The sequence below is a fragment of the Saimiri boliviensis genome, chromosome X, assembly GCF_048565385.1.
Source record: "Saimiri boliviensis isolate mSaiBol1 chromosome X, mSaiBol1.pri, whole genome shotgun sequence".
NCBI classification, from domain to species: Eukaryota; Metazoa; Chordata; class Mammalia; order Primates; family Cebidae; genus Saimiri; species Saimiri boliviensis.
The window spans coordinates 63,483,333-63,507,877 of record NC_133470.1 but is presented as its reverse complement, the minus strand read 5'-3'; the positions used below and the strand labels follow the sequence as shown (position 1 = coordinate 63,507,877).

General features: G+C 41.4%; 1 protein-coding gene and 1 pseudogene across 2 annotated transcripts in view; both read left to right on the top strand.

Moving 5' to 3' along the window:
• Positions 1–8,612, top strand: part of RLIM (ring finger protein, LIM domain interacting) — a 29,340-nt gene extending 20,728 nt beyond the window's left edge. For both annotated transcript variants that reach the window (XM_039475577.2, XM_074391641.1), the window contains one exon: positions 1,080–8,612. In XM_039475577.2, the coding sequence (XP_039331511.1) occupies positions 1,080–2,683 (1,604 nt within the window). In that variant the 3' untranslated portion in view covers positions 2,684–8,612. The remainder of the gene's footprint in view (positions 1–1,079) is intronic.
• A 12,700-nt stretch (positions 8,613–21,312) lies between these two features.
• Positions 21,313–23,689, top strand: LOC101053998 (mitochondrial carrier homolog 1 pseudogene; annotated as a pseudogene).
• The last annotated feature ends 856 nt before the right edge of the window (positions 23,690–24,545 follow it).

Here is a 24,545-nt window from a genome sequence, read left to right as displayed (position 1 = left end):
GGCCTATTTAAATGTGGTTTTCTTTGTTTGTTTTCGACCTCCGTTGAAATTTATTCCTACTTGATTCCTTCTTTATAAACATGTGGACTTTTTCACCAGCAAAAAAAAAAAAAAAAAAGTTGTCTAAACCCAGTGGTTCCTAATGAGATGTAATTTTGCCCCATATGGGACATTAGCAACGTCCAGAGACACTTCTGGTTGACACAACTAGGAATCTGCCACAGGCATCTAGTGTGTAGAGGGCAGGAATGCTGCCAAATATCCTGACATGCCTTAATGCACAACGTAGTCCCATGACAAAGAATTAACTGGCTTGAAATGTCAGTAGTACCACTGTCGAGAAGTCCTGCTCTAACCTCAGGTCTGGTGTTTCCCTCCCAGTGTCAAGTAGGGATTTTGATTGTGTAACCTGAGAGGCTACAATAATAATTGGGTTCTTGAACATGCCATTATATGTGCTATCCAAGGTGCAGACTACTTATTTGATCTGATATTTAATATCGTGTCCATTGAAAATCTTGGTAATATTAAGAAATATTCAGGTGCTTTTAAACCTATAAACTTTGTTTATATTTTTGCTATGGCTACAATAAATAGTCCTGTATTTTGAAACAACCTCAAGTGTTATCAAAGGCACATAAGTCAAAAGCCTAAAAGTAATGAAAACTTGACAAAAATGTAGCTTGAACTAAATATGACTGTTCGTTAACCACTGTTTCCTTACCTAGTTTGATTACATTAGTGTTTTGGCAGAGGGCTGAAAAAATGTCTTCTGATCATCCCACATTGGTATGCTTAGCTCTGTATATGATAAAATACTGAAAATAGACTTCCTCCAGATTCCCTTTAAAAATCAAATAATTCTCTAAATTTCTCTACTATAGTTTGCTTTTTTCAAATGGAATTAGAATTTTCCTGCCTTATAAATTTAAGCAGTGTAGTTTGTAAAAATCCGTAATTGTGAAATATGTTCAGAATTTTTAAGGTCTTTAATGCAGAGTTTCAGAGCACTTATTATATGATTGTCCTCATTTTAGTAGTTCCTTTTTCTCCCTCTCCCCCTCCTTTCTTTTGAACAGGAGGAGACTCTTCAGATGATGTGTCTAATGGTGACTCTATAATAGACTGGCTTAACTCTGTCAGACAAACTGGAAATACAACAAGAAGTGGGCAAAGAGGAAACCAATCGTGGAGAGCAGTGAGCCGGACTAATCCAAACAGTGGTGATTTCAGATTCAGTTTAGAGATAAACGTTAACCGTAATAATGGGAGCCAAAATTCAGAGAATGAAAATGAGCCATCTGCAAGACGTTCTAGTGGAGAAAATGTGGAAAACAACAGCCAAAGGCAAGTGGAAAACCCACGATCTGAATCAACATCTGCAAGGCCATCTAGATCAGAACGAAATTCAACTGAAACATTAATAGAAGTCCCACCTACCAGAGGTCAGAGGAGGGCAAGAAGCAGGAGCCCAGACCATCGGAGAACCAGAGCAAGAGCTGAGAGAAGTAGGTCACCTCTGCATCCAATGAGTGAAATTCCACGAAGATCTCATCATAGTATCTCATCTCAGACTTTTGAACATCCTTTGGTAAATGAGACGGAGGGAAGTTCTAGAACCCGGCACCATGTGACATTGAGACAGCAAATATCTGGGCCTGAGTTGCTAAGTAGAGGTCTTTTTGCAGCTTCTGGAACAAGAAATCCCTCTCAAGGAGCAGGTTCTTCAGACACAGCTGCCAGTGGTGAATCTACAGGATCAGGACAGAGACCGCCAACCATAGTCCTTGATCTTCAAGTAAGAAGAGTTCGTCCTGGAGAATATCGGCAGAGAGATAGCATAGCCAGCAGAACTCGGTCTAGGTCTCAGACGCCAAACAATACTGTCACTTATGAAAGTGAACGAGGAGGTTTTAGGCGTACGTTTTCACGTTCTGAGCGGGCAGGTGTAAGAACCTATGTCAGTACCATCAGAATTCCCATCCGTAGAATCTTAAATACTGGTTTAAGTGAGACTACATCTGTTGCAATTCAGACCATGTTAAGGCAGATAATGACAGGTTTTGGTGAGTTAAGCTATTTTATGTACAGTGATAGTGACTCAGAGCCTAGTGGCTCAGTCCCAAATCGAAATACAGAAAGGTCAGAGTCACGGAGTGGGAGAGGGGGTTCTGGTGGTGGTAGTAGTTCTGGTTCCAGTTCAAGTTCCAGTTCCAGTTCCAGTTCCAGTTCCAGTCCTAGTTCCAGTTCCGGTGGTGCAAGTTCAGAAGCTAGCTCAGATTTATTTGAAGGCAGTAATGAAGGAAGCTCATCATCAGGCTCATCAGGTGCCAGGCGAGAAGGTCGACATAGGGCCCCAGTCACATTTGATGAAAGTGGCTCTTTGCCCTTCCTTAGCCTGGCTCAGTTTTTCCTCTTAAATGAGGATGATGATGACCAACCTAGAGGACTCACCAAAGAACAGATTGACAACTTGGCAATGAGAAGTTTTGGTGAAAATGATGCATTAAAAACCTGTAGTGTTTGCATTACAGAATATACAGAAGGCAACAAACTTCGTAAACTACCTTGTTCCCATGAGTACCATGTCCACTGCATCGATCGCTGGTTATCTGAGAATTCTACCTGTCCTATTTGTCGCAGAGCAGTCTTAGCTTCTGGTAACAGAGAAAGTGTTGTGTAATTAAGATCTGAACTCTCAGCTATGTAGCTGATATAGTGATGGGCAAACAGGAATCACTTGCTTTTATGTCCACTTTTTGAGTGGTACTTAAATGTAAAGTAACAACCTGAATTGAGTCATTGCTTTCTGAAGGAATCGTCCTTTCTCCAGTTTTTGTTCCAGAATAAAAGGAATATTTAAAAGAAATATTTTAAAAGCCATGTTTTAGGACCTGAAAATCTGATTTCCATACCAGTTAAATTGGTAACATCACTGTTACTGATACTGATATAATTTATCATTATACTTGTTAATTTTTCCTTTGTTATCTAAAAAGATCTGCCTTAGCAATGGCTCCTGTCTGTTTCATGTTGATCTTTAAATTTTTCCACGCCATAGTAGAGAAGGGTGAAGGAAATTACCAGTTTAGACTAAGTTACAGTATGTGTTTCATAAGTAACTAAAACTATACCATTCCTGGTTATTAGTTGACACAAATTCAGCCACATTCTGAATATTGTTTGTTCACCTTTCAGACTTGGTGATACTGGATATGTCAGTGTAAATAACACTAAGGTTAGAATCTAAGTGTATAACTGTCTCCTAAGCCCATCACTGTGGCACACTGTAGAGTGAGCTTATAGTTTAATTGAAATATTTATCTTGTGGAAATATTAAAAAGCCTATGCTTGTGTAAGTGAAAAAAATCACATTCATTTGTTTAAAAATGTAAAGCTATTTTGTAGAGGCTCAGTACTTTTTTCCAATGCACTGTTGTATGAATGCATTAAAAACTGTAAAGTACCATGCTTAGAACTGAGAAAACTGCTTTTTGTGAGCCAACATAGTAACAAACACACCAAACAAAGTACAAAGCTGCTTTTGTAAGTGTGTAGATGTCAAGAGCAGAACATATCTATAATATTTAATGTATGCGAACAGCTACTGTGACATGCAAAGGATAGAACAGTGCAGAATCAAACTGCGTGGAAGACCAGTGGAAACTGTGTAATTTAGCTTGGATTTAGGCAAGAAGTGAAAGATGGAAGGAGTAAAGAAAACTGCTCTGAAGAATTTAAAGTTTCCTGAAGACAGTAATAATGTAGACACAAACTGGTTTCATATGGCGAGAGCAGCCTCAGCAGCTTGACCTGGTATTCTACCTGAGTAGATGAAGCAAAAGATCAGCAAGTTTGGCAGAGTTTTGGTTTAAGAAAAACAAACCACTACCACCTAGCACAAGGTAAATTGATGTTTTTACAAGTCTGCTCCTCAAAAATAAAAAGATGGAGTAAAGAGACTATAAAACCACTTTTAGCATAGGAATTGCAGTTGGTACACATGTGTGTGCTAATAGGAAAGTCTCGAATTTGTGTTGTTTTCGAGATTTATCATTTAAGGTACCAGTGCACACTTGATAGTGTTTCATTGCTATCTCTAACACAGACCTAACACCTCAAATTTAAAGAACAGTTAAAGATTAAGTGATCTTTATCCTTTTTTGAAAGTGAGTCATGTTGGTTTTTTTTTAAATTCAGATTTTAATTGTGCTGCCCATATTTGAAAATGAGACTGCTGGCTTGCTATCTATGGACATGCACTTTATGTTGGTTTCTTGGTAAGAGTAACTTCATTATAACCCCAGCACTCTTGCCTAATTTCTTCTTTGAGACTGGTTGGGGTTAGGATTTGAATGACTACAAAGCAGGTAATTGTTCTTCTGGGAAAAGCTAACAGGCCAAAATAGGGATTGAACATGTCCTGGCCTTTAACAGAGCAAACTAGCTACCCAGATGTAGTCAGATACTCTACAAAATAAACAAGTCTGCTTTAGGAATTGTCTGGCTACCTTCACTGTTAACAACTTAGCTGTAAAGATTATTTCAAAGCTTACTCTTTCGTGATTTCTTCTGGCTTTCCATCCTACCTAAGTATCAAGGAAATTAACTTGTAAATATGGTAGTTGTTTACTAAGGATATGTACTGCTCTTGCAAGGAAATAATGTCCAAACAAAGCTTCACTTATTTTTTTTAATATAAGCAGATTTCACTGTTTATGGCGCTTATGTAATACATTTTATCTTTTTAAAAAAAATTGTCCATGTAAAAGTCAGGATTCCTTTATATTTGTGAGCCTCCTTTTCTCCTTTCCCAAGGATGTAATCTACAGTTTTCAATTCTGCAGGGTAGTCCTGATTGTCTAAAAAAATCAATATTCTTCTTGGCTTAAAGTGTTCCATTAATTATAGGGGTGTTCATTTTAAATAGTTTAAAAACAATTGCAGCACATTATAAGCATAAGAGAAAGTTATTGACAACAGGTACCTTCCTAACCTCCCAAGATGTACTACTCATTTGTGAAGTATTAAAGTAAGAGGTAATACAAGCAGAATGCTGGTTATGAATGTAGATATTAAAGCTATTCATAAACACTGGAAATAGAATTTTAAGTTTTTAGCTTTCAGTGGAATGCACATATTGGACATGTGCATGTGAACACCTTTTTCAATAGCACTCATTAATTTCCATTCAATTGTATAGAATGAATACAAGTATTTTCATGGAATTTGCTACTTAATTTTTATTTTGCGATGTCCATGATACTAGTGTTGTGGACATAGAAGACAAGGTCATTCGTAGGTGTCGGATTACAATGGAGAACAAAAATCGTTTTCCCCCACCAACATCCAAACACCTATTCTCGAGGGAGCGTTTCTTGCAAAACACTTTACATTTCATTTTCTATCTTTGCACTTTTTCTTAAATACAGAAAACTGTCTTTAAGACCTACTTTGAACTTCATGCAGTAATAGGTACAAAGATAAACAATGTTGGGAGTTTACGTCATTCAAAGCATAGGGAAAAGTACCAAAACCTGAATTTTCTTGAATATTTCGGTGTTTTTAAAAATTCACTTACTAGTCTGAAACGTTTGAAATGTTTTAACTCTGAGCAGCTGACAAAGTTAAGGTTTTTTGTTTGTTTATTTGGTTTTTTTGAGACAGAGTCTCACTTGGTTACCCAGGCTGAAGTGCAATGGAGCAATTTCAGCTCACTGCAACCCCTACCTCCTGGGTTCAGGCAATTCTCCTGCCTCAGCCTCCCGAGTAGCTGGGACTACAGGCACATACCACCACACCTGGCTAATTTTTATTTTTAGTAGAGTCGAGGGTTTCACCATATTGGCCAGGCTGGTCTTGAACTTTTGACCTCAAGTGATCTGCCTGCCTCAGCCTCCCAAAGTGCTGGGATTACAGGCATGAGCCACCACACCTGGCCAAAGTTGAGGTTTATTACTATTAGAAAGAAAATTGAGCAAGTTAAGTTAAAAGTTGGCAGACTGTATCAACAGTATAGAAGATGAGCCACCTTGTTAACTTGGAATATTTGCTCTAAACATGTTAGTTATACCTCAATGGTGTTAATGGAGGTGGAGATTGAGAAAAGTGTTCACATTAGTGTTGGAATGTAGTTAATTGTATAGTTCATAAGAAAACCTTTAGTACCAGGAAATAAAGTATGTGTGTGTACACACACACTTTTTAAAAACATGATTTTTGGAATTCATCCAAACCTTAAGATTAGGAAACTGGCTGGCTGTGTTGCCTCAACTAATGTGTCCTCCTCCCCTGGAATAACATGTCTTTTCTGTGCCAAGTGTTCTCTCCTAGTGTCAGTGTCTCAAATTATATTTATGAAAGTTTATTACATAATATGCTTTGTATTTAACTCCCTGCTTCCCAAGTGTCCATGACATGCAATGGGTCAAGCATCAGCCATGATTTTCAGTTATTTCCCAAAATACCCATATAACTGGGAGGTAAAGATTGCAAAATTTCTCTTAAATGGCCAGTTTTACAGCTTGCTAAAATACGGTGGCACCTTGTGGTTAATATTTTTTCTTCTAAAGATTGAGAATGTTTTTATTTTCCCCTTTTTTTCTTTGTTCTTTTGTGAACAAAAAAATATATAATCTGCCTTATTTGATTTTTTTTTTTTAAGTTGTACCTTACAGGCTTCCCTGTCACATGTTTTACCATATTAAGTACATAGAAGCCATGTTTGCAGGGCACTTTTATTCTCCTAGTCTTACAAGACTATGCTGATTGTTACTTTCTGAAGTATTCTATACCTTAGTATGCAAGATTGTTAAGGCACATGTTAAAGTGTCAGGTGTGTTTTTTTTTCCTTTAATTCTTCAGTGTGTTTGTCATAACAGTATTGTAATTCATTGAGTTAACTAGTAAATTGTGTGCTTTTAAAAAACATGAAAAATGTAAATTGACAACAAACTTCGTTTGGAAAAATGCAAGATCCGAGGAACTAGTATGTCACTTATTTATTTTTATTTTATTTTTTACTTTTTTGAGACAGGGTCTTGCTCTGTCACCCAGGCTGGAGTGCAGTGGCATGGTCACAGCTCACTGCAGCCTGGACTTCCTATGCTCAGGTGATTCTCCCACCTCAGCCTTCCAAGTAGCTGGGACTACAGGCATGTGCCACATTGGCTAATTTTTTGTGGAGATGGGGTTTCGCCATGTTGTCCAGGCTGGTCTTGAACTCCTGGGCTCAAGCAATCCACCTGCCTCAGCCTCCCAAAGTCCTGGGATTATGGGCATGAGCCACTGGGCCCAGCCTCACTTATTAAATCAGATTTTTTAATCAACTAAAACAGCTATTGAGTTAAGTACCTGCCCTGCAAAAATTTTTAGCATTATGAGATTGAGAATTTTTTTCCTTAACTGGAACAGTTCTAAGATACCTGATACTCCTCTAACAAGTGAGTGATCTCATTTAAGTAGCCCCAGTTTGTATCTTAAAGGCTAGAGCATAGAATTGAGCTGTTTAACAGTGTTAGAACTGTCAATTGATGATCACAGAACAGTTTGTATTGGTTTTGTAGTTCTCATGTCTTGATCAAATCTGAAGGAAATAGGCATATCCTCCAACACTATAAAAGTTAGATACTTATTTTTTTATTAGGATTTATTAAAGTTCCACAAGCTGCATTATGGTTAGTTGGGTTGAGTAGTAGATATCTTAAAGACATACAGTGAAGGTGAACCCTGTCATACCACAGTGCCTCTTTATTTCAAGGTTCCTCTAGAAGTTCTTCATCTTGCAGAATTATTTCAATACCAAGGTATGGTTGAACCAGCTGCCCAGCCTTAACTCTATTTAGTGCCCCGTTACTAATGTTCTTTTAATTGGTTTGTATGTGTTTTAACTGTCCAGTGTTTGAATTTTACCTCTTGATAGATCCATTTGTCCTTGGTGCTGCTTTTAAGGATATAGGGCCACGTGATCAGGTATCAAGTTGAGTAGGTACGCAGTTGGCCTGGTGATGTATCTGTGCCTGTTTTATCTTCTCCCAGGAAGAGCTGCTTTGGTATAGTTGTTTACTTGGATTCAAAGAACAGGGCATCAATCTTGGAAAGCTTTCTGAAGCTTATAAGAACCTGAAGGGATTTGGAGGGGGGAACAGTAACAAAGGCTGCCTTTATGTCTTTGGACACAAAGCACATAAATGTATGTTCTGTAAAAACGAAAGTGATTGTTACGCCAGGGCTTCCTGACCTCTGGGAGTCTCAGAAAAAAGCAGAGAGGAGCACAAAGTGAAGTTAATTTGGTTGGCTTGCTTTATCTGGTTTCTCATTTTCTTTCAATTTAAACCTGAATATAACACCCTTCTCCAATATCTATCCAGCAGACTCCTGGTTGGGAAGCCCTGTATTAAATTTTGAGAATGTACACAGTTTTCTTTTGTACAGTGCTTTACACCTGCTAAAAGTTAACTTGTTTAATGCAAAACAAGACCTTGAAAGGTCAATCATATTAAAGCTGGTTTGATTATTAATAGTTATCTTTTAGGAAGAAGCTTTTTCCCTATGTAAGATGTCATACTGCAGATTTAAAATATAGACTATCAATAAAATGCATGAAGTGGTCATTTGTGCTTGATCATCTCTCCTTGGGTTTTTTTTTAAAAAAGGGGAATCTGCTATAAAGGGTCTGTTGCTTCAAACCAATGTCAAATAGACTATTTTTAGAATCAAATTGAATTACAGTGCAACCTTGATTTTTAATCCCCTCACTGCTATGAGTATGGGCAGGTACTGATTTATGTGTTATAACTTCCATTTTATCTGTGTTGTGTAGTTGAATGGCTTAATCGTTGAGTGGTAAAACAAAAGATTAAAGTATATTCTGATACAAGAATCCTGGAAAGATTTATGTGAGTGACATTTCAAGTAGGCATATCTTTGCTGTTTCTTGTATTCTCACCATTGCTCTGCCCACTCCCTTGCTTGCCCTCTATATACACAAAAACTTGTAGGTATGTCCATGTGCTTGTACTTTTGTCTTCCGTTTCTATCTCTAACCTCTTAAACTTATTGCTTAAGCCACTAATATGTCCTTGTTTCAAGTAAATTATCACATTGTGATACCTGGTGAATTTTATTATACTTTCATTTCCTCTGGTGCCTGCAGAGCTCTCTTGTCATTGGCATCATAACTCAGTTTCTCAATATAGTTTTGATGTGGTCAGCTCTTTACCTCATGGCCTTCCCAGGGTTTTAAGTTTAGTGTCATTCATGATTTTATTATTTGAAACTCAATACCACCACCAAAAAGTTTGTGCTCTAGACAGTGAAGCCGAAGCACAGGCATCTTAGGCCAGTGAAAAAGATCCAGACAAATTAGTCAAGGTTGGTGGTGCACAGCTGTAGTCCCAGCTACTCAGGAGATTGAGGTGGTAGAATCACTTGAGCCCGGGAGGTCAAGGCTGCAGTGAGCTGTGATCACGGTGTTGCACTCCAGCCTGGGTGACAAAGGGAAACCCTGTCTTAAAAAAAAAAGGACCCAGATACTAGAAGAGAGGATTCGATAAATCTGGGTGGATTATAAACTACTCTTAATGGTTATTTTATAAATTAAGAAAGCGAGGGTCCAGTTTCTTTGAGATCTTTTAATTTAGACAAGATTTAACTATAAGGCCTTGCGTGGATTACTAATAAGTGTATTTAAATTAACTAAACTTCTGGTTGCTGTCAGGTATTAAGTACTCTATGTAAATTATTTAATCATCACAGTGACTGTCAGGTGAAAGTATGCCACCCATTTTATAGGTAATACAACTGAGATACAGATGTTTGGTAATTTGCCCAGGTCACATATAAGTAGCAGATTACTTGTACTCATCTTTGATGCAGTTTATCTTCCCTGTGCTATAAACTTCCCTGTGCTCTTAATCCCACTACTATAGGACTTCTAATTTCTTAATATTGGGATAACCAAGCCCTAGACTAGATTGCTTATGAGGTATGATTTCTTAGAGTAAACATCAAGTTTGGCTGATTTGCCAAGAAAAACTTAAAAGGCCAAATCTTTTTTTTTTTTTCTTTTTGAAATGGAGTCTCGCCCTGTTGCCCAGGCTGGAGTACAATGGCGCAATCTCGGCTCACTGCAACCTCCACCTCCCGGGTTCAAACGATTCTCTTGCCTCAGCTTCCCAAATAGCTGGGTTTATAGGTACCCACCACCATGCTCAGCTAATTTTTGTATTTTTACTGGAGACAGGGTTTCAGCATATTGGCCAGGCTGGTTTGAACTCTTGACCTCATGCCCCGCCGCAAATCTTTATTTTCTTTGGAGGATTAATGGTAATATACTGTAAATTCAATGTAACTCTGGGCATTACCAGATAGGCCTTAGCACTATGAACAACATGAACTGTCATTTTAGCAGGTTAAGTGTACTGTGTAATCAGCCCTAGGGCAAATTGTATCAAGGTGTTTTATTTCCAAAAGTCTGAAAATAGGCTGGAATAAAAATTTGGGGAATTGTTAAATGGTCATCTCAGCCCCTGATTACATGTGCTCTCGGTTAGCTCCAATTATGATAATTTGAGACATGAGTAGAAAGATTCAAGTTGCAGCTTTTAAAAAATATGCCCAGCCAGGTGTGGTGGGTCACTCCTGTAATCCCAACAATTTGGGAGGCCGAGGCAGGCAGATGATGAGGTCAGGAGACAGAGACCATCTTAGCCAACAAGATGAAACCCTGCCTCTACTAAAAGTACAAAAAGTAGCTGAGTGTGGTGGTGTGCGCCTGTAGTCCCAGCTACTTGGGAGATTGAGGCAAAAGAATTGCTTGAACCCAGGAGGCAGAGGTTGCAGTGAGCCGAGATCATGCCACTACACTCCAGCCTGGCAACAAAGCAAGACTCTGTCTCAAAAAAAATATAAAAAATATTTATACATATATATGTTATATATATACACACACATATATATCTGTATACACACACACATGCATATATATGCCAGCCAGCTTATTGGCATGCAAGTAAATGCCCTTTAAAGTTAGTTGCCTTGGCCAGCCATCAGTATTCCAAGAATGTTATTGCTGAGAAGATATTTGGAACTCATTTAAATAGCTTTTAGAAACTTTATGAACCATTGCAAAAAGCAACCCTATTGGGTTTGTTCACTTTATTTGCTACCCTATGAATTTGCTGTTTCTAAGAATTACCTTTTTTTCAGATGAATGGAGATTTGCCATCCTTAAGCATATTCAGGAATGTACTATGCACTCTAAAAGCAATAGCAAACAAGGCATTTCCAAATAATAGATTTAATAGTATTTAGAGTAAGTAAATGGCTGCTGAGGGTAGTACTTTGAAAAGATTATTACGGCACATTCAACATATGAAGCACAGGGAGAAAGGCAATCCCCACCCACAAGGAAACAGCATTTAACGAGATGTGTAAATAGTAGGCTGGGCATGGTGGTTTAGGACTGTAATCTCACTTTGGGAGGCTGAGGTGAGTGGATCACGTGAGGTCAGGAGTTTGAGACCAGCCTGGCTAACATGGTAAAACTCCGTCTCTTACTAGAAATTCAAAAAAATTAGGCCAGGCGCAGTGGCTCACGCGTAATCCCAGCACTTTGGGAGGCAGAGGCGGGTGGATCACGAGGTCAAGAGATGGAGACCATCGTGGTCAACATGGTGAAACCTCGTCTCTACTAAAAATACAAAAATTAGCTGGGCATGGTGGTGCACACCTGTAGTCCCAGCTACTCAGGAGGCTGAGGCAGAAGAATTGCTTGAACCCAGGAGGCGGAGGTTGCGGTGAGCCAAGATGGATCCATTGCACTCCAGCCTGGGTAACAAGAGCGAAACTCTGTCTTAAAAAAAAAAAGAAAGAAAGAAAGAAAATAGCCAGGTGAGGTGACCTGTGCCTGTAGTCCCCTCTACTTGGGAGGCTGAGGCAGGAGAATCGCCTGAATCCAGGAGGCTGAGGTTGCAATGAATTGAGATCATGCCACTGCACTCCAGCCTAGGAAACAGCGAGACCATCTCAAAAACAAGAAATAGGTAAAATAGTACCAAAATCTTAAGAAATATATATATACTAGAATTATCCACCTCCATTCAAATATGTTGTAACTGCTAGATCTAGTAGGTATTTGAGGAGTAAAAGTTCATGGTTGAATAAGGGCTCATCTGAATCTCGTTTGTTTCCTCAGCTAATAGAAGATAAATGTGTATTGTGCTCCTACTATTACTACCTCCTAGGCATTCTGCTGGTCTGAGGTTTCTCTTCCGTGTCTTAGGTAGGATGTGGACCTGAAGCCTAAAATATTGCTGAGTTTCTCAGTGGACAGTGTTGGTCACTGTGGTGTACCTACTTTTTTAAATTCACGGTTTGTCTTCTACATGCACCAATGCTCTAGAATAGCACTGTCCAGTAGAAATGTAATGCATGTGGGTGGATCATCTGAAGTCAAGAGTTCAAGACCAGCCTGGCCCACATGGTGAAACCAGTCTCTACTAAAAATACAACAACAAAAAAAAAATTAGCCGAGCATGGTGGCTTGCACTTGTAATCCCAACTACTTGGGAGGCTGAGGCAGGAGAATTGCTTGAACCCAGGAGGTGGAGGGTGCAGTGAGACAAGACTATGCCACTGCCCTCTAGCCTGGGCAACAGAGTGAGACTGACTCAAAAAAACAACAACAACAACAACAACAAAAAAACCCTCCCTACCAAAGTTTGAAATCTGTTAAGAATTAGCAAAAGCAAAAGATCTTAGCTGGCTAAAGATCCTGTGATTAGAAGTTAGGAAAACTCACCTCAGCTGCAGCATCATATAGCAGCCAATAAATAGCAGTTGTGATATTTATTGCAGGAATGAGCACCCAAACTTTTACAGAGAGCTGCTCTTAATTCAGTTCCTAATATATGTTAAAATAATACAAATAAATAACTTGAAATAGTTGTATTTGAATGTTCCTGGCATTTGTTAGAAACAGCTAACCTGGATTTACCATCTGTTTTCACTTTGTAGTTAAGTACCAAGTGATACCATATGTTTAAGTGAGTTTTCCTGGGGTGGAAGGAGAAAAGTTGACAATATGAGAATAAAGGCTACCAGATCAGAATGAAAGCAAGTATTTTCCAACACCAAGTCTCTAATGCCATTCTTGAAAGTTTGTTTTGTTTTGTTTTGTTTGGCAACATGGGGTGAAATATTAACAGTCCTCTGAAGAGCCTTTGGAATTGAGGTTTTGGAGAAAACGGATTCGTTTGACTTGGTTTATACTTTCTGTGTGAGTATAACATAACACTTTCTGTGGCCTTTTTATTTAAGAATCTGAAAAACAGCCAGGCATGGTGGCTCATGCCTATAATCCCAGCACTTTGGGAGGCCAAGGCGGGAGGATCACTTGAGGCCAGGAGTTTGAGACCAGGTTGGGCAACATAGTGATACCCTGTCTCTATATAAAACAAACAAAATAATCTGAAAACCTACTTAGTAGTAGAGGCCAGATGTTGGTTTCTAGCCTGGGTGACTCCAACCTATGCCCAGTACACAAATCCAACTGTTTACTTGGAAGATACCAGAGAAGCATATCACTCAGCGTTTTTTTTGTTTGTTTGTTTATTTGTTTTTAGAATCTTGGGTGTAGCCCCATCTAGATTAAAGGCAAAAATTCAGGTAAATTCATTCATTCTGTTTTGCCTTGGCCCTGCCCTTTCCTGGAAGAAAGAAAAGAATGGAACAGTGTTTGAGGCTCTGTTAGCATGAAGGTACAGGATTGTTCCTAAAATGAGAGACCAACTCAGCAACTAAGCCCAAATTCTACCCAATTGCTCTGATGGAAAAGAAACCTTCCCCTAATAATGAAGTTGTCTTTTTTCCTTTCTTGCTGCAGTAGGCACTGAGAAGTTATCTTCTTCAGTGTCTGAATTAATCTCTTTTCCCTGCTTTTGAGGGCCAGAAGCATCTATATAATAAAACAGGAAAATCAGTCTAATCTGCTAGATAGAAATTATATTCCAAGCTTCGTTTTAGTATAGGTGCTGTTTAGTAGCTTCTGTACAGACATGGGCCCTGACTGAACCCCTTCTCTGTCTTTTTTTGTTTGTTTGAGATGGTGTTTCATTCTTGTTGCCCAGGCTGGAGTGCAGTGGTGCAATCGGCTCACCGCAACCTCTGCCTCCCAGGTTCAAGTGGTTCTCCTGCCTTGGCCTCCCAAGTAGCTGGAATTACAAGTGCCCACCACGACACCTGGCTAATTTTTGTATTTTTAGTAGAGACAGCATTTTGCTATGTTGGCCAGGCTTGTCTCAAACTCCTGACCTTAGGTGATCTGCCTGCCTCAGCCTTCCAAAGTGTTGGAATTATAGGAGTGAGCCACAGCGCCTGACCCTCTATCTTTTAAAGACAGGTCAAAACTACCCACCGGGCAAAAAAGCTGCAGAGGGCATTTTGTTCTTTCCTTCCATCTCACCCCAAGGTATTCCCTTCAGTATTATTATTGTTATGTTTGATTTTTGTTTGTTTCTGTTTTTTGAGAGAGTCTCGCTCTGCCGTCTAGGCTGGAGTGCAGTGGTGCGATCTTTGGCTCACTGCAGCCTCCACCTCTTTGGTTCAAGCGATTCTTCTACCTCAGCCTCCCAGGTTGCTGGGATTACAGGCCCACGCCACCACACCCAGCTAATTTTTGTATTTTTAGTAGAGATGGGGTTTCGCCATGTTGGCCAGGCTTGTCTTGAGCTCCTGACATCAGGTGGTCCACCTGCTTCAGCCTCCCAAAGTGCTGGGATTACAGGCATAAGCCACCATACCCGGCCGGTATGTTTGATTTTGAATACCTTATAGGTTATCTGCCCAGCACTTAACCTATAAGATATTGGTTCATACCTGTTCAAAAATGCCAGTTTATAAACCAAAGCATAGAAATGAGTGGGCTAGGTTCCTGACTCTGACATCTTTGTGGATGACTCAAATATCTACCCATAACTGTTCCAAAGAGGTACCATAAGACACAAGAAAGTATGCTGCAATTTATACCACCCACCCTCTCCAGTACTACAAACTCTTTGTTCCCACTGAAAGGTTAACATGAACTGCCAGCATGTCCTTGAAAGGCAAGGGAGGTAGAGAGATGGTTACAGATTGATGAGTAGGTCATATACCAAAATGTGTTGACTACTTATTAGCTTCCAGGCTTTTTACATTTGTCCTCTTATGTTCTATTCATAACAATTTGGGGGCAGTTGGATATTTGCATTTTATCACAGAATCAGAGGTTAAGTGACATGTTTCAGGTCCCACTGCCAGTATTGATCATTCAAGAAAATATTTTAGCTGGGCTCAGAGGCTCACGCCTGTAATCCCAACACTCTGGGGGAGTGAAGTGGGAGGATTGCTTGAGGCCAGGAGTTCAAGACCAGCCTGCACAATACAGTGTCTTTACCACCCCCCCCCCGCCAAAAAAAATGCTTGGAATCTATGTCTCAAGCACTGTTCTAAGTACAAGGGGTACTGTGGTCAACAAGACCAAAACCCCTGCCATCATGAAGGTTACATTCTAATAGGGAGACACAGATAATTTTGTAAATACAAATTCAGATAATGCTTTAATGCTGGGGAAAAAAGAAAATGGGGTGATGTGATTGTGATTGAGATGGGATAGGGTGGTTGGAGAAGACCTGAGGAAGTGATCACAAGCTGAGGCCTGAATAAATAGATCAAGGCAGAAACTTCCAACCCCAGGGAATGAGCTCAGCTCATTATTTGGAAGGAAGAAAGGGGGCAGTGTTGAAGTGGGGAACCAGTACAAGATAAGGCAGAGGCCAGTTCATAAGGGTTATGTAGTCCAAGAAAGGGAGATGGAATTTTATTCTGAGATGAGAAGCTGTTGGAGAGTCTTAATTGTAGGAGTGAAGTGCTCTTACTAATTACTACTAAGCGGCAAAATCAGGGCTAGAAGATAGATCTGACTCTAGAGCTAGTGCATGACACCACAGCAGAAGACTTTCCCATACCTATCCTCTCTTTCCCCGAGTGGAAGTGCAGGGAAGCTGGGCACACAGTACCCTGGAGATGGCTCTGCCTTGCTGTAGGCTTGTGACTTCTCTTTCCAGGTTTTCTTCCTTTCCTAAGAAACTCAGTTTGTGAGATTCATGTAAACCGTGATGTGGCTCTTTGTGTTATTTTAGTCTAATCTGGTTTGAATAATGTTTTTTATGTAAGACAGGGTCTTGCCCTTTTGCCCAGGCTGCTCTCAAACTCCTGGGCGCAAGTAGTCCTTCCACCTTGGCATCCCAAAGTGCTAGGATTATAGGCATGAGCCACCGTGGTCGACCTGTATGATCTTTTTTTGCCATCACTGAGAAAATTCTCAGATAGGACCCAATATCACAAATGACACAAAACAAGCTTCTCCCTGATAACTGGTCCAGCATTGTTGTTTTGTTTCTTTGCTAATAACTGTAGGGGTCAGGGTTGCCCACATAATGAAGAAAAGGGACACCTGACTTCTTAATTTTTTAAAGCGTTGATTATACAAATCATTTTCATTAGATGCCTCTTGGTGATTTATTTACTTGTTAGTGATTTTACTGATGGGTAACCTAAATTCAACAAGTAAATTTAACATATATATTGGAACAGTTAATATGTCCAATCACCCATTCCAGATGCCTATATCCAGGCAGGTCTGCATTGCAAAACATCCTGAGAGAAAAGTGGGAGATTGGATTAGCTATTTCCAGTTATTGTGAGGATTTGGGGTCCCAATCTTGGTGATTAGGTTCTTAGTTCTAGACTTCAAACATAGGTGCACAAGTTCTGAGAAAGCTGTGGGAGCTAAAGGAAAGACAATTACTGACTACAGCATAGGTCAAGCTACATGGAAATTAGCTCCTTTTCTGCTTGTTAGGATAGTATACATTGCTTCTCTAGTCTAGATAAGTAGGTCCATCTTACAGTCTTACCTCATCTCTCTTTCATGCCACTACTAATTGTTGGGGTGGATCTGATGGTGATTTCATAGCCACATTCCCTCTGGATCCCAGGGATTTTTTTTTTAAGAGATGGGGGTTTCTCCCTGTTGGTCAGGCTGGTCTTGAACTCCTGACCTCAGGTGATCTGCCTGCCTCGGCCTCCCAAAGTGCTGGGATTACAGGTGTGAGCCACCACACCTGACCTAAGTCTAGGGATTTTTAGTGCTGCAGGTGAGTGCCCATGGAGCCTCACTCATCTGCAGAGGTGTCTTCTCAGGCTAAGTAACAAAGAGGCCCTAGTTCAATTGGTGTGAAAAGAGCTACCTGGCCTCCTGAGTTGCTATGATATGGACCTTAGTTTTATGTAGGACACTAACCTACGAAAGTTAACTCCTGGGGGCTTCCCTGCCCACCCCCCTCAAACGTCCCTCTATCTTTGCTCCTTCAAAAAATCTATTCACCTGGAAATCCAACTTAATTATTCGAATGTGTCTGGATAAGGACACATGGCCCCAGGAACTTTGCTTAAGAGGCAATATAAGGGTCCAGGACCTTTACAGAAATGAGCAATAATCAACTGAGCAAATGGTCCATAAAAAGTTGAAATGGGAACCTACATTTGTAGTGAAAAGAACAAAGGTTTAGGAGCCAGTCAGACTTAGATTCATAGTCCTTTTACAAGCTGTATGGTTTTAGATAACACACTTTCTCTTGAGTCTCCCACTTACCAATTCTGCAAAGTGGGAGTAATGATGCCTACTTTGTTGGGATGCTTAGAGACCACACATGTAAATTTCCTAACACTTTCATGTTAGAGACATTTTATTGAACTATAAGTAGTAAGGTAGAAAATCGGTACTACCCAGCATGGGAGGAGGTGGCTGGGCCAACCTCCAGTGGCTGTGAGGTCTGTACATCTGATTTTCAGACATTTTTCAGACTGAGTGTGTGAACTGGGACACCAGCTTTAATAAGATGAAAACAAGCTGGACACAGTGGCTCACACCTGTAATATCAGTGCTTTAGGACGCCAAGGAGGAAGGATCACTTGAGGCTGGGAGTTCAAGACTAGCCTGGGTAGCATAAAAAGACCTCATCTTTACAAAGAAATAAATAGCTGAGTGTGATGGCGAGGCATGAATGGCCATGAGAAACAGACCTTTCGGACACCAAACCAGGAAGGAAGGGGTGATTTATTTGGCCGGGCGCAAGGCGACATAGTTGTCTTAACAGCCAAGCTCTTCTAACAAAGAGAAGCTCTGCCTTTATATAGGCTTAGAACTCTAGATACTACATGTGAAAAGGTCTTGTGTTTACAGCCTTAGAAATTACACATAAAGGATCTTGGGTTTACAGTTTTACAAATTACATGTGAAAGGGTCTTGGTCCATGGAGTAGGCATGGGGTAGGGGTTTGATCTTGTTTAGGTAAAAATGCCTTCTGGAAAGATTCCCCCATACCATTCCTGCTATCTATAGAAAGGCGATTAAGGAGGTGCCGGTCGACCAGCCTTTACTTCTATTGAAATACAGCGTGGAAGTCAAGAGTAGGTGATCTTAGATGCTTGGGTCTCTTTCAGTGGCACATGTCTGTGATCGCAGCTACCTGGGAAGCTGAGGTGGAGGATCACTTGAGCCCAGAAGTTTGAGGCTGTAGTGAGCTATGATCACACCACTATACTCCAGCCTGGGCAACAGAGCAAGACCCTGTCTCTTAAGAAAAAAAAAAAAAAAAAGATGAATACATCTAGCCAATGGTCTTTGGATACCCAAGAAATTCTACCAGGTTTATGTGAAGAAGACAGGCAAGGAGACAGACATATTTGCTCTAGAATAATACTTGTCCATTGTGAGACAGTAGGAAGTAAACAAGTCCATATAACAGGTCCTTGCTTTACTAGGTAAGTATACTAGAATTACACCTAATTGTCTGCGAAGCAACAAATCAATGGCTGAACATTTGTTGCTATGGCAACCTTTTTTGCTCAACATCTAGCTGCTTTTTAGACACTACAACAGGAACTAGATAGACAAATAATTAGATGTATCAGGCATAAAACCAAACAAAAAAAATATGCTGGTGAAATAGGATAATTGGCGCACACACACAAAAATCTTAAAATGGTTCTTTTAAAATGTGCGTGTGTCTCATTTTTGGATTCTCTCTTTCAGTTCTAATAGTAGTGTCTGGTCCTAATATCTATTATTTCTATATTTTTTAGAGTTTTCTTTGCTTCTTATGGGCCAATCTCTCTCATTATTCCAAACTCCATGACAGTTAATATTGTTTTACATTAAAGGTTTCCTGTTCAGCTGGGCGTGGTGGCTCACGCCTGTAATCCCAGCACTTTGGGAGGCCGAGGCAGGTGGATCACAATGTCAAGAGATTGAGACCATCCTGGTCAACATGGTGAAACCCAGTCTCTACTAAAAATACAAAAAATTAGCTGGGCATGGTGGCGCATGCCTGTAATCCCAGCTACTCAGGAGGCTGAGGCAGGAGAATCGCCTGAACCCAGGAGGCGGAGGTTGCGGTGAGCCGAGATTGCGCCATTGCACTCTAGCCTGGGTAACGAGAGAAACTCCATCTCAAAAAAAGAAAAAAAAAAAAGGTTTCCTGTTCAAATCACACACACACACACACACACACACACACAATGTGCACGTGTCTCAACAAAGGTTCCATACATGCTGAGTGACACCAAAAAAAAGAAAGCTTGGATACAGCTAGTAAAAATTGAGAAAGGAAAAAAATATGAAAAGTATAGATTTTAGGTCCGTGGAAAGCTCTTGTCAGAAATCAGGAACTCTCAGAATCTTACCTAGAATTTCTCCTGTAATTGGGGGGTCTATAATTTGGAGGTCCTCTTTACTAGGAACGGCAGCCTCCAGGTATCCTTTATGAACCTTCAGAAAATTTTTTATTGAGGTAGTGTCGTGCTCTGTTGCTCAAGCTGGAGTGCAATGATGAGATCATAGCTCACTGCAGACTTGACCTCCTGCGCTCAAGCAGTCCTCCTGCCTCAGCCTTCCAAAGTGTTGGGATTGAAGGCATGAGCCACCATGCCCAGACTACCAACCTTTCAGACACTGTTTCTAGGAACCTTCCATTTTTAATCAGCATGTTAAGGTCTAAGTTAAACTGAGATTTTCCTTTGTTCTTCTAAAATGAGTGAAGCTACTCCTAGGTCAGAGATACCCTGCAAAAAAAAAAAAAAAACTACTAAGGCAATTCATCCAAAGGGAATGCCTCCTCATACTACCTCATCCACCACATAGAGCCCTGCTAATTTTTCCTCAACATGTGTGGGATGTTTCAAGACTTTACCCATCAGAGATCATAGCTGAGAAAAAAAAGCACTATTTGACCCTTTATTCTTCTCCAACACTGTTCAACTTTACCAACCCCATAGTATTGTTCCTTTAAGTAAAATTGTTTTTCTTTTGATTACAGAAGAAATTTCCCCATGGTTTACACCAATGACTCATAAATCTATATCTTTAGGTGTGATCCCTCTCTGGAGCTTTAGTTTTTCCTAGTTGTTTGTTAAATATCTCAACCAGAATATTCTGCAGGCACTTTAGATACATGGAGTATCTTCTGCCTATCTCAATAGGTGGTACTGTGTAGTGTTCAACAGTGGACTTGAAGTGCTAGGCCTAGCTAATGAGTGGGCCATTTCTCAACAGAGATCATGAAATAGGCAAGAAGCTTCTATGATATCTTGAACATGACTGAGCCAGAATTGAGTTAGGGAGTGGAGGCCCAGCATGGTGGCTCATGCCTGTAATCCTAACACTTTGGGAGGCCCAGGGGGCAGATCACTTGAGGTCAGGAGTTCGAGATCAGTAGAGATGGTGAAACCCCATCTCTACTAAAAATATAAAAATTAGCCAGGCATGGTGGCAGGTGCCTGTAATCCCAGCTACACGGGAGGCTGAGGCAGAAGAATCACTTGAACCTGGGAGGTGGGGGTTGTAGTGAGCAGAGATTGGGCCATTGTACTCCAGCCTAGGGGACAGAGTGAGACTCCATCTCAAAAAATAAAATAAGTTAGGAGGCAGGTTAGAAGATCTACCCTAGGGCCGTGCACAGTGGCTCATGCCTGTAATCCCAGAACTTTGGAAGGTCGAGGTGGGGCCATCACCTGAGGTCAGGAGTTCAAGATCAGCCTGGTTAACATGGTGGAACCCCATCTCTACAAAAATACAAAAATTAGCTGGCCATGAGTCTGGGTGACAGAGTGAGAGTGAGAGAAGGAAGGAAGGAAGGAGGGATGGAGGGAGGTAAGGAAGGAAGGGGAAGGAAGGGAGGGAGAGAGGGAGGAAGAGAAAAAAGAAAAGAGAAGGAGGGAGGGAAGGAAGAAGGAAGAAAGGGAGGGAGGGAGGAGAAAGAAAGAAAAAGAAAATCTTAAAGTTGCCAGGAAATCTGAAAAAAAAAGAAGAAGAAGAAAATCTACCCTAGTAATATATATTACTGCCCCCTGGGCCTCCCAAAGTGTTAAGATTACAGGCATGAGCCACCATGCTGGACCTCCACTCCCTAACTCAGTTCTGGCTCAATCATGTTCAAGATATCATAGGAGCTTCTTGCCTATTTCATGATCTCTGTTGAGAAATGGCCCACTCATTAGCTAGGCCTAGCACTTCAAGTCCACTGCTGAACACTGCATAGTACCACCTATTGAGATAGAAGGAAGATACTCCATGTATGTAGCCATATTAAGTGTATGGCTATTAAAAAAAAAAAAAAAAAAAAAAAGTTGAGCTATCAGAGTGAGACAGGAAAGAAAGAGAAAGAGTGGGGATGGCGGGAGCCGGAGCTGGAGCCGGAGCTCACCGCGGAGCGGCAGCGGGGGTCCAGGCCCGAGCTCGCGATCCACCGCCCGCGCGCCCGCGCACCACGCACATCTGCTCCACCCTCCACCTGCGGCTCAGCCCTCGGCCCGCAGGATGGACAGCGGATCGGGGGGCCTGGGGTCTGAGGACAATGCCCCGACCACTGAGGCTCTTTTTGTGGCACTGGGCACGGGCGTGATGGCACTTAGCCATCGGCTGCTCTACGTGAAGCTGCTCATCCAGGTGGGTCATGAGCCGATGCCCCCCACCCTTGGGACCAATGTGCTGGGGAGGAAGGTCCTCTGTCTGCCAAGCTTCTTCACCTACACCAAGTACATTGTGCAAGTGGATAGTAAGATAGGGCTGTTCCGAGACCTGAGCCCCCGGCTGATGTCCAACGCCCTCTCCACTGTGACCCAGGGTAGCATGAAGGTTTTCCCTCCAGATGAGATCGAGCAGGTTTCCAACAAGGATAACATGAAGACTTCCCTGAAGAAAGTTGTGAAGGAGACCTCCTATGAGATGATGACGCAGTGCGTGTCCCGCATGTTGGCCCACCCCCTGCATGTCATCTCAATGCGCTGCATGGTCCAATTTGTGGGACGGGAGGCCAAGTACAGTGGTGTGCTGACCTCCATTGGGAAGATTTTCAAAGAGGAAGAGCTGCTGGGATTCTTTGTTGGATTAATCCCTCACCTCCTGGGCGCTGTGGTTTTCTTGTGGGGCTGTAACCTGCTGGCCCACTTCATCAATGCCTACCTGGTGGATGACAGCTTCAGCCAGGCCCTGGCTATCCGGAGCTATACCAAGTTCATGATGGGGATTGCAGTGAGCATGCTGACCTACCCCTTCCTGCTAGTTGGCGACCTCATGGCTGTGAACAACTGCAGGCTGCAGACTGGGCTCCCACCTTACTCCCCGGTGTTCAAATCCTGGATTCACTGTTGGAAGTACCTGAGCGTGCAGGGCCAGCTCTTCGGAGGCTCCAGCCTGCTTTTCTGCCGGGTGTCATCAGGATCATGCTTTGCCCTGGAGTAACCTGAATCATCTAAAAAACACGGTCTCAACCTGGCCGCGGTAGGTGAGGCCTGACCATCTTAGGACACCTGCAAGACGACTCCAACCCAGCAACAACCAGATATGCTCCAGCCCAGTCGGGCTTCAGTTTTCATATTTGCCATGTGACTGTCCAGATGTGGGATTGGACGGGGGTGGGGCTGCACCCAGCGGATTTGGTCATTTGCCAGACCTGGGGAAGGTGGGGCGAGGTGGGGAGTTGGCAGACTCCCCACACCTCCCAGATTTGCTGAGTCTGTCTTATGCAGAGGGCCAGAGAATGGCCCGTGGGGGCCCAGGTTGGATGGGGAAAGGCTAATGGGGTCAGACCCCACCCTGTCTACCCCTCCAGTCAGCCCAGAGCCCATCCTGCAGCTCAGCTGGGAGCGTCATTCCACTGCTTTGTGAATAGGGTGGATCCCCTGGCACATGGCCACCATCATGTCTAGGCCTATGCTAGGAGGCGAATGCCAGGCTCTGCCTGCGTTTTTCTCAACACTAATGATATGAGGGCAGCACCTGCCTCTGAATGGGAAATCATGTGACTACTCAGAATGTGTCCTTCTCATCTAATGCTCATTTGTTGAATGGTGATACCTTGCATGCACGATCTGGTTACCTGTGCAGTTGTGAATACCCAGAGGTTGGGCAGATAAGTGTCTCTAGTCCTATCCAGTTTTAAAGTTCAAAGTAAGATTTGACCCCGTCTCCCACAAATAAATGTATTGGTGGTGGGGAAAAAAAAAAGACAAAGACAAAGAAAGAAAGGAAAGAAAAAGAAAGAGAAAGAAAGAAGAAAGAAAAAGGAAGAAAGAAGAAAGAAAGAAAAGGTCTATCCTAGTAATATATATTTAAGTGTATTGCCACTAAAAAAATATTGAGCTATCTAGAAGTGGGAAATCCAGCAGGAAAGTGGAACTCTCAAGGAAATCTGACCAGCAAGAAGAGCTAGAATAATTTTGGTGTAAGGGAATGTGGTGGAAGTATAGGCAAGTTGATGCTGGAAAGTACACTGGTGAAAGGTGTTGAGTTTTGAGAGCCCCAAAGAAGAAGGCTACATCTTAGGACAGTAACAAAAGTTGCAAAGTCTAAGTGCTGCCCTAATAGTGTAACATTGGGCCAGTCATCTGCCCTTTTGGCATCACAGCAAACTTGTTTGTGAAATAAGGGATTTGGCCTAATGTTTTTAGCTAATTCAATTGTTTAATTTTTTTTTTTTTACTATGAAATAATTATAAATTCACAGGAATTTGGAGAGATAGTAGAGAGACACCGTATGCCCTCCCCCCAGATTCCCCCAATGGCTACATCTTATGTAACTACAATACAATATCATAACCAGGAAATTGCTATTGGTACAATGTGTGTGTGGTAGTTCTATGCTGTTTTATCATGCTTAAATCCATATAGCCACCATAGCTATGAAGATACAGAACTATTCCATCATCCCCAAAGATCCCCCTATTTATATTCATACTCACACTGGCTTCACTCCCACCAATTCCCAACCCCTGGCAATCACTAATTCCTTTTCCATCTCTATCATTTAGTCATTCTGAGAATGTTATATAAAGGAAATCATACACTCTGTGACTTGTTAAGACTGGCTTTTTGTCATTAGCTTAATGCCCTTGAGACCTATCCAAGTTGTTGCATGTATCAATAATCTGTTCCTTTTTATTGCTGA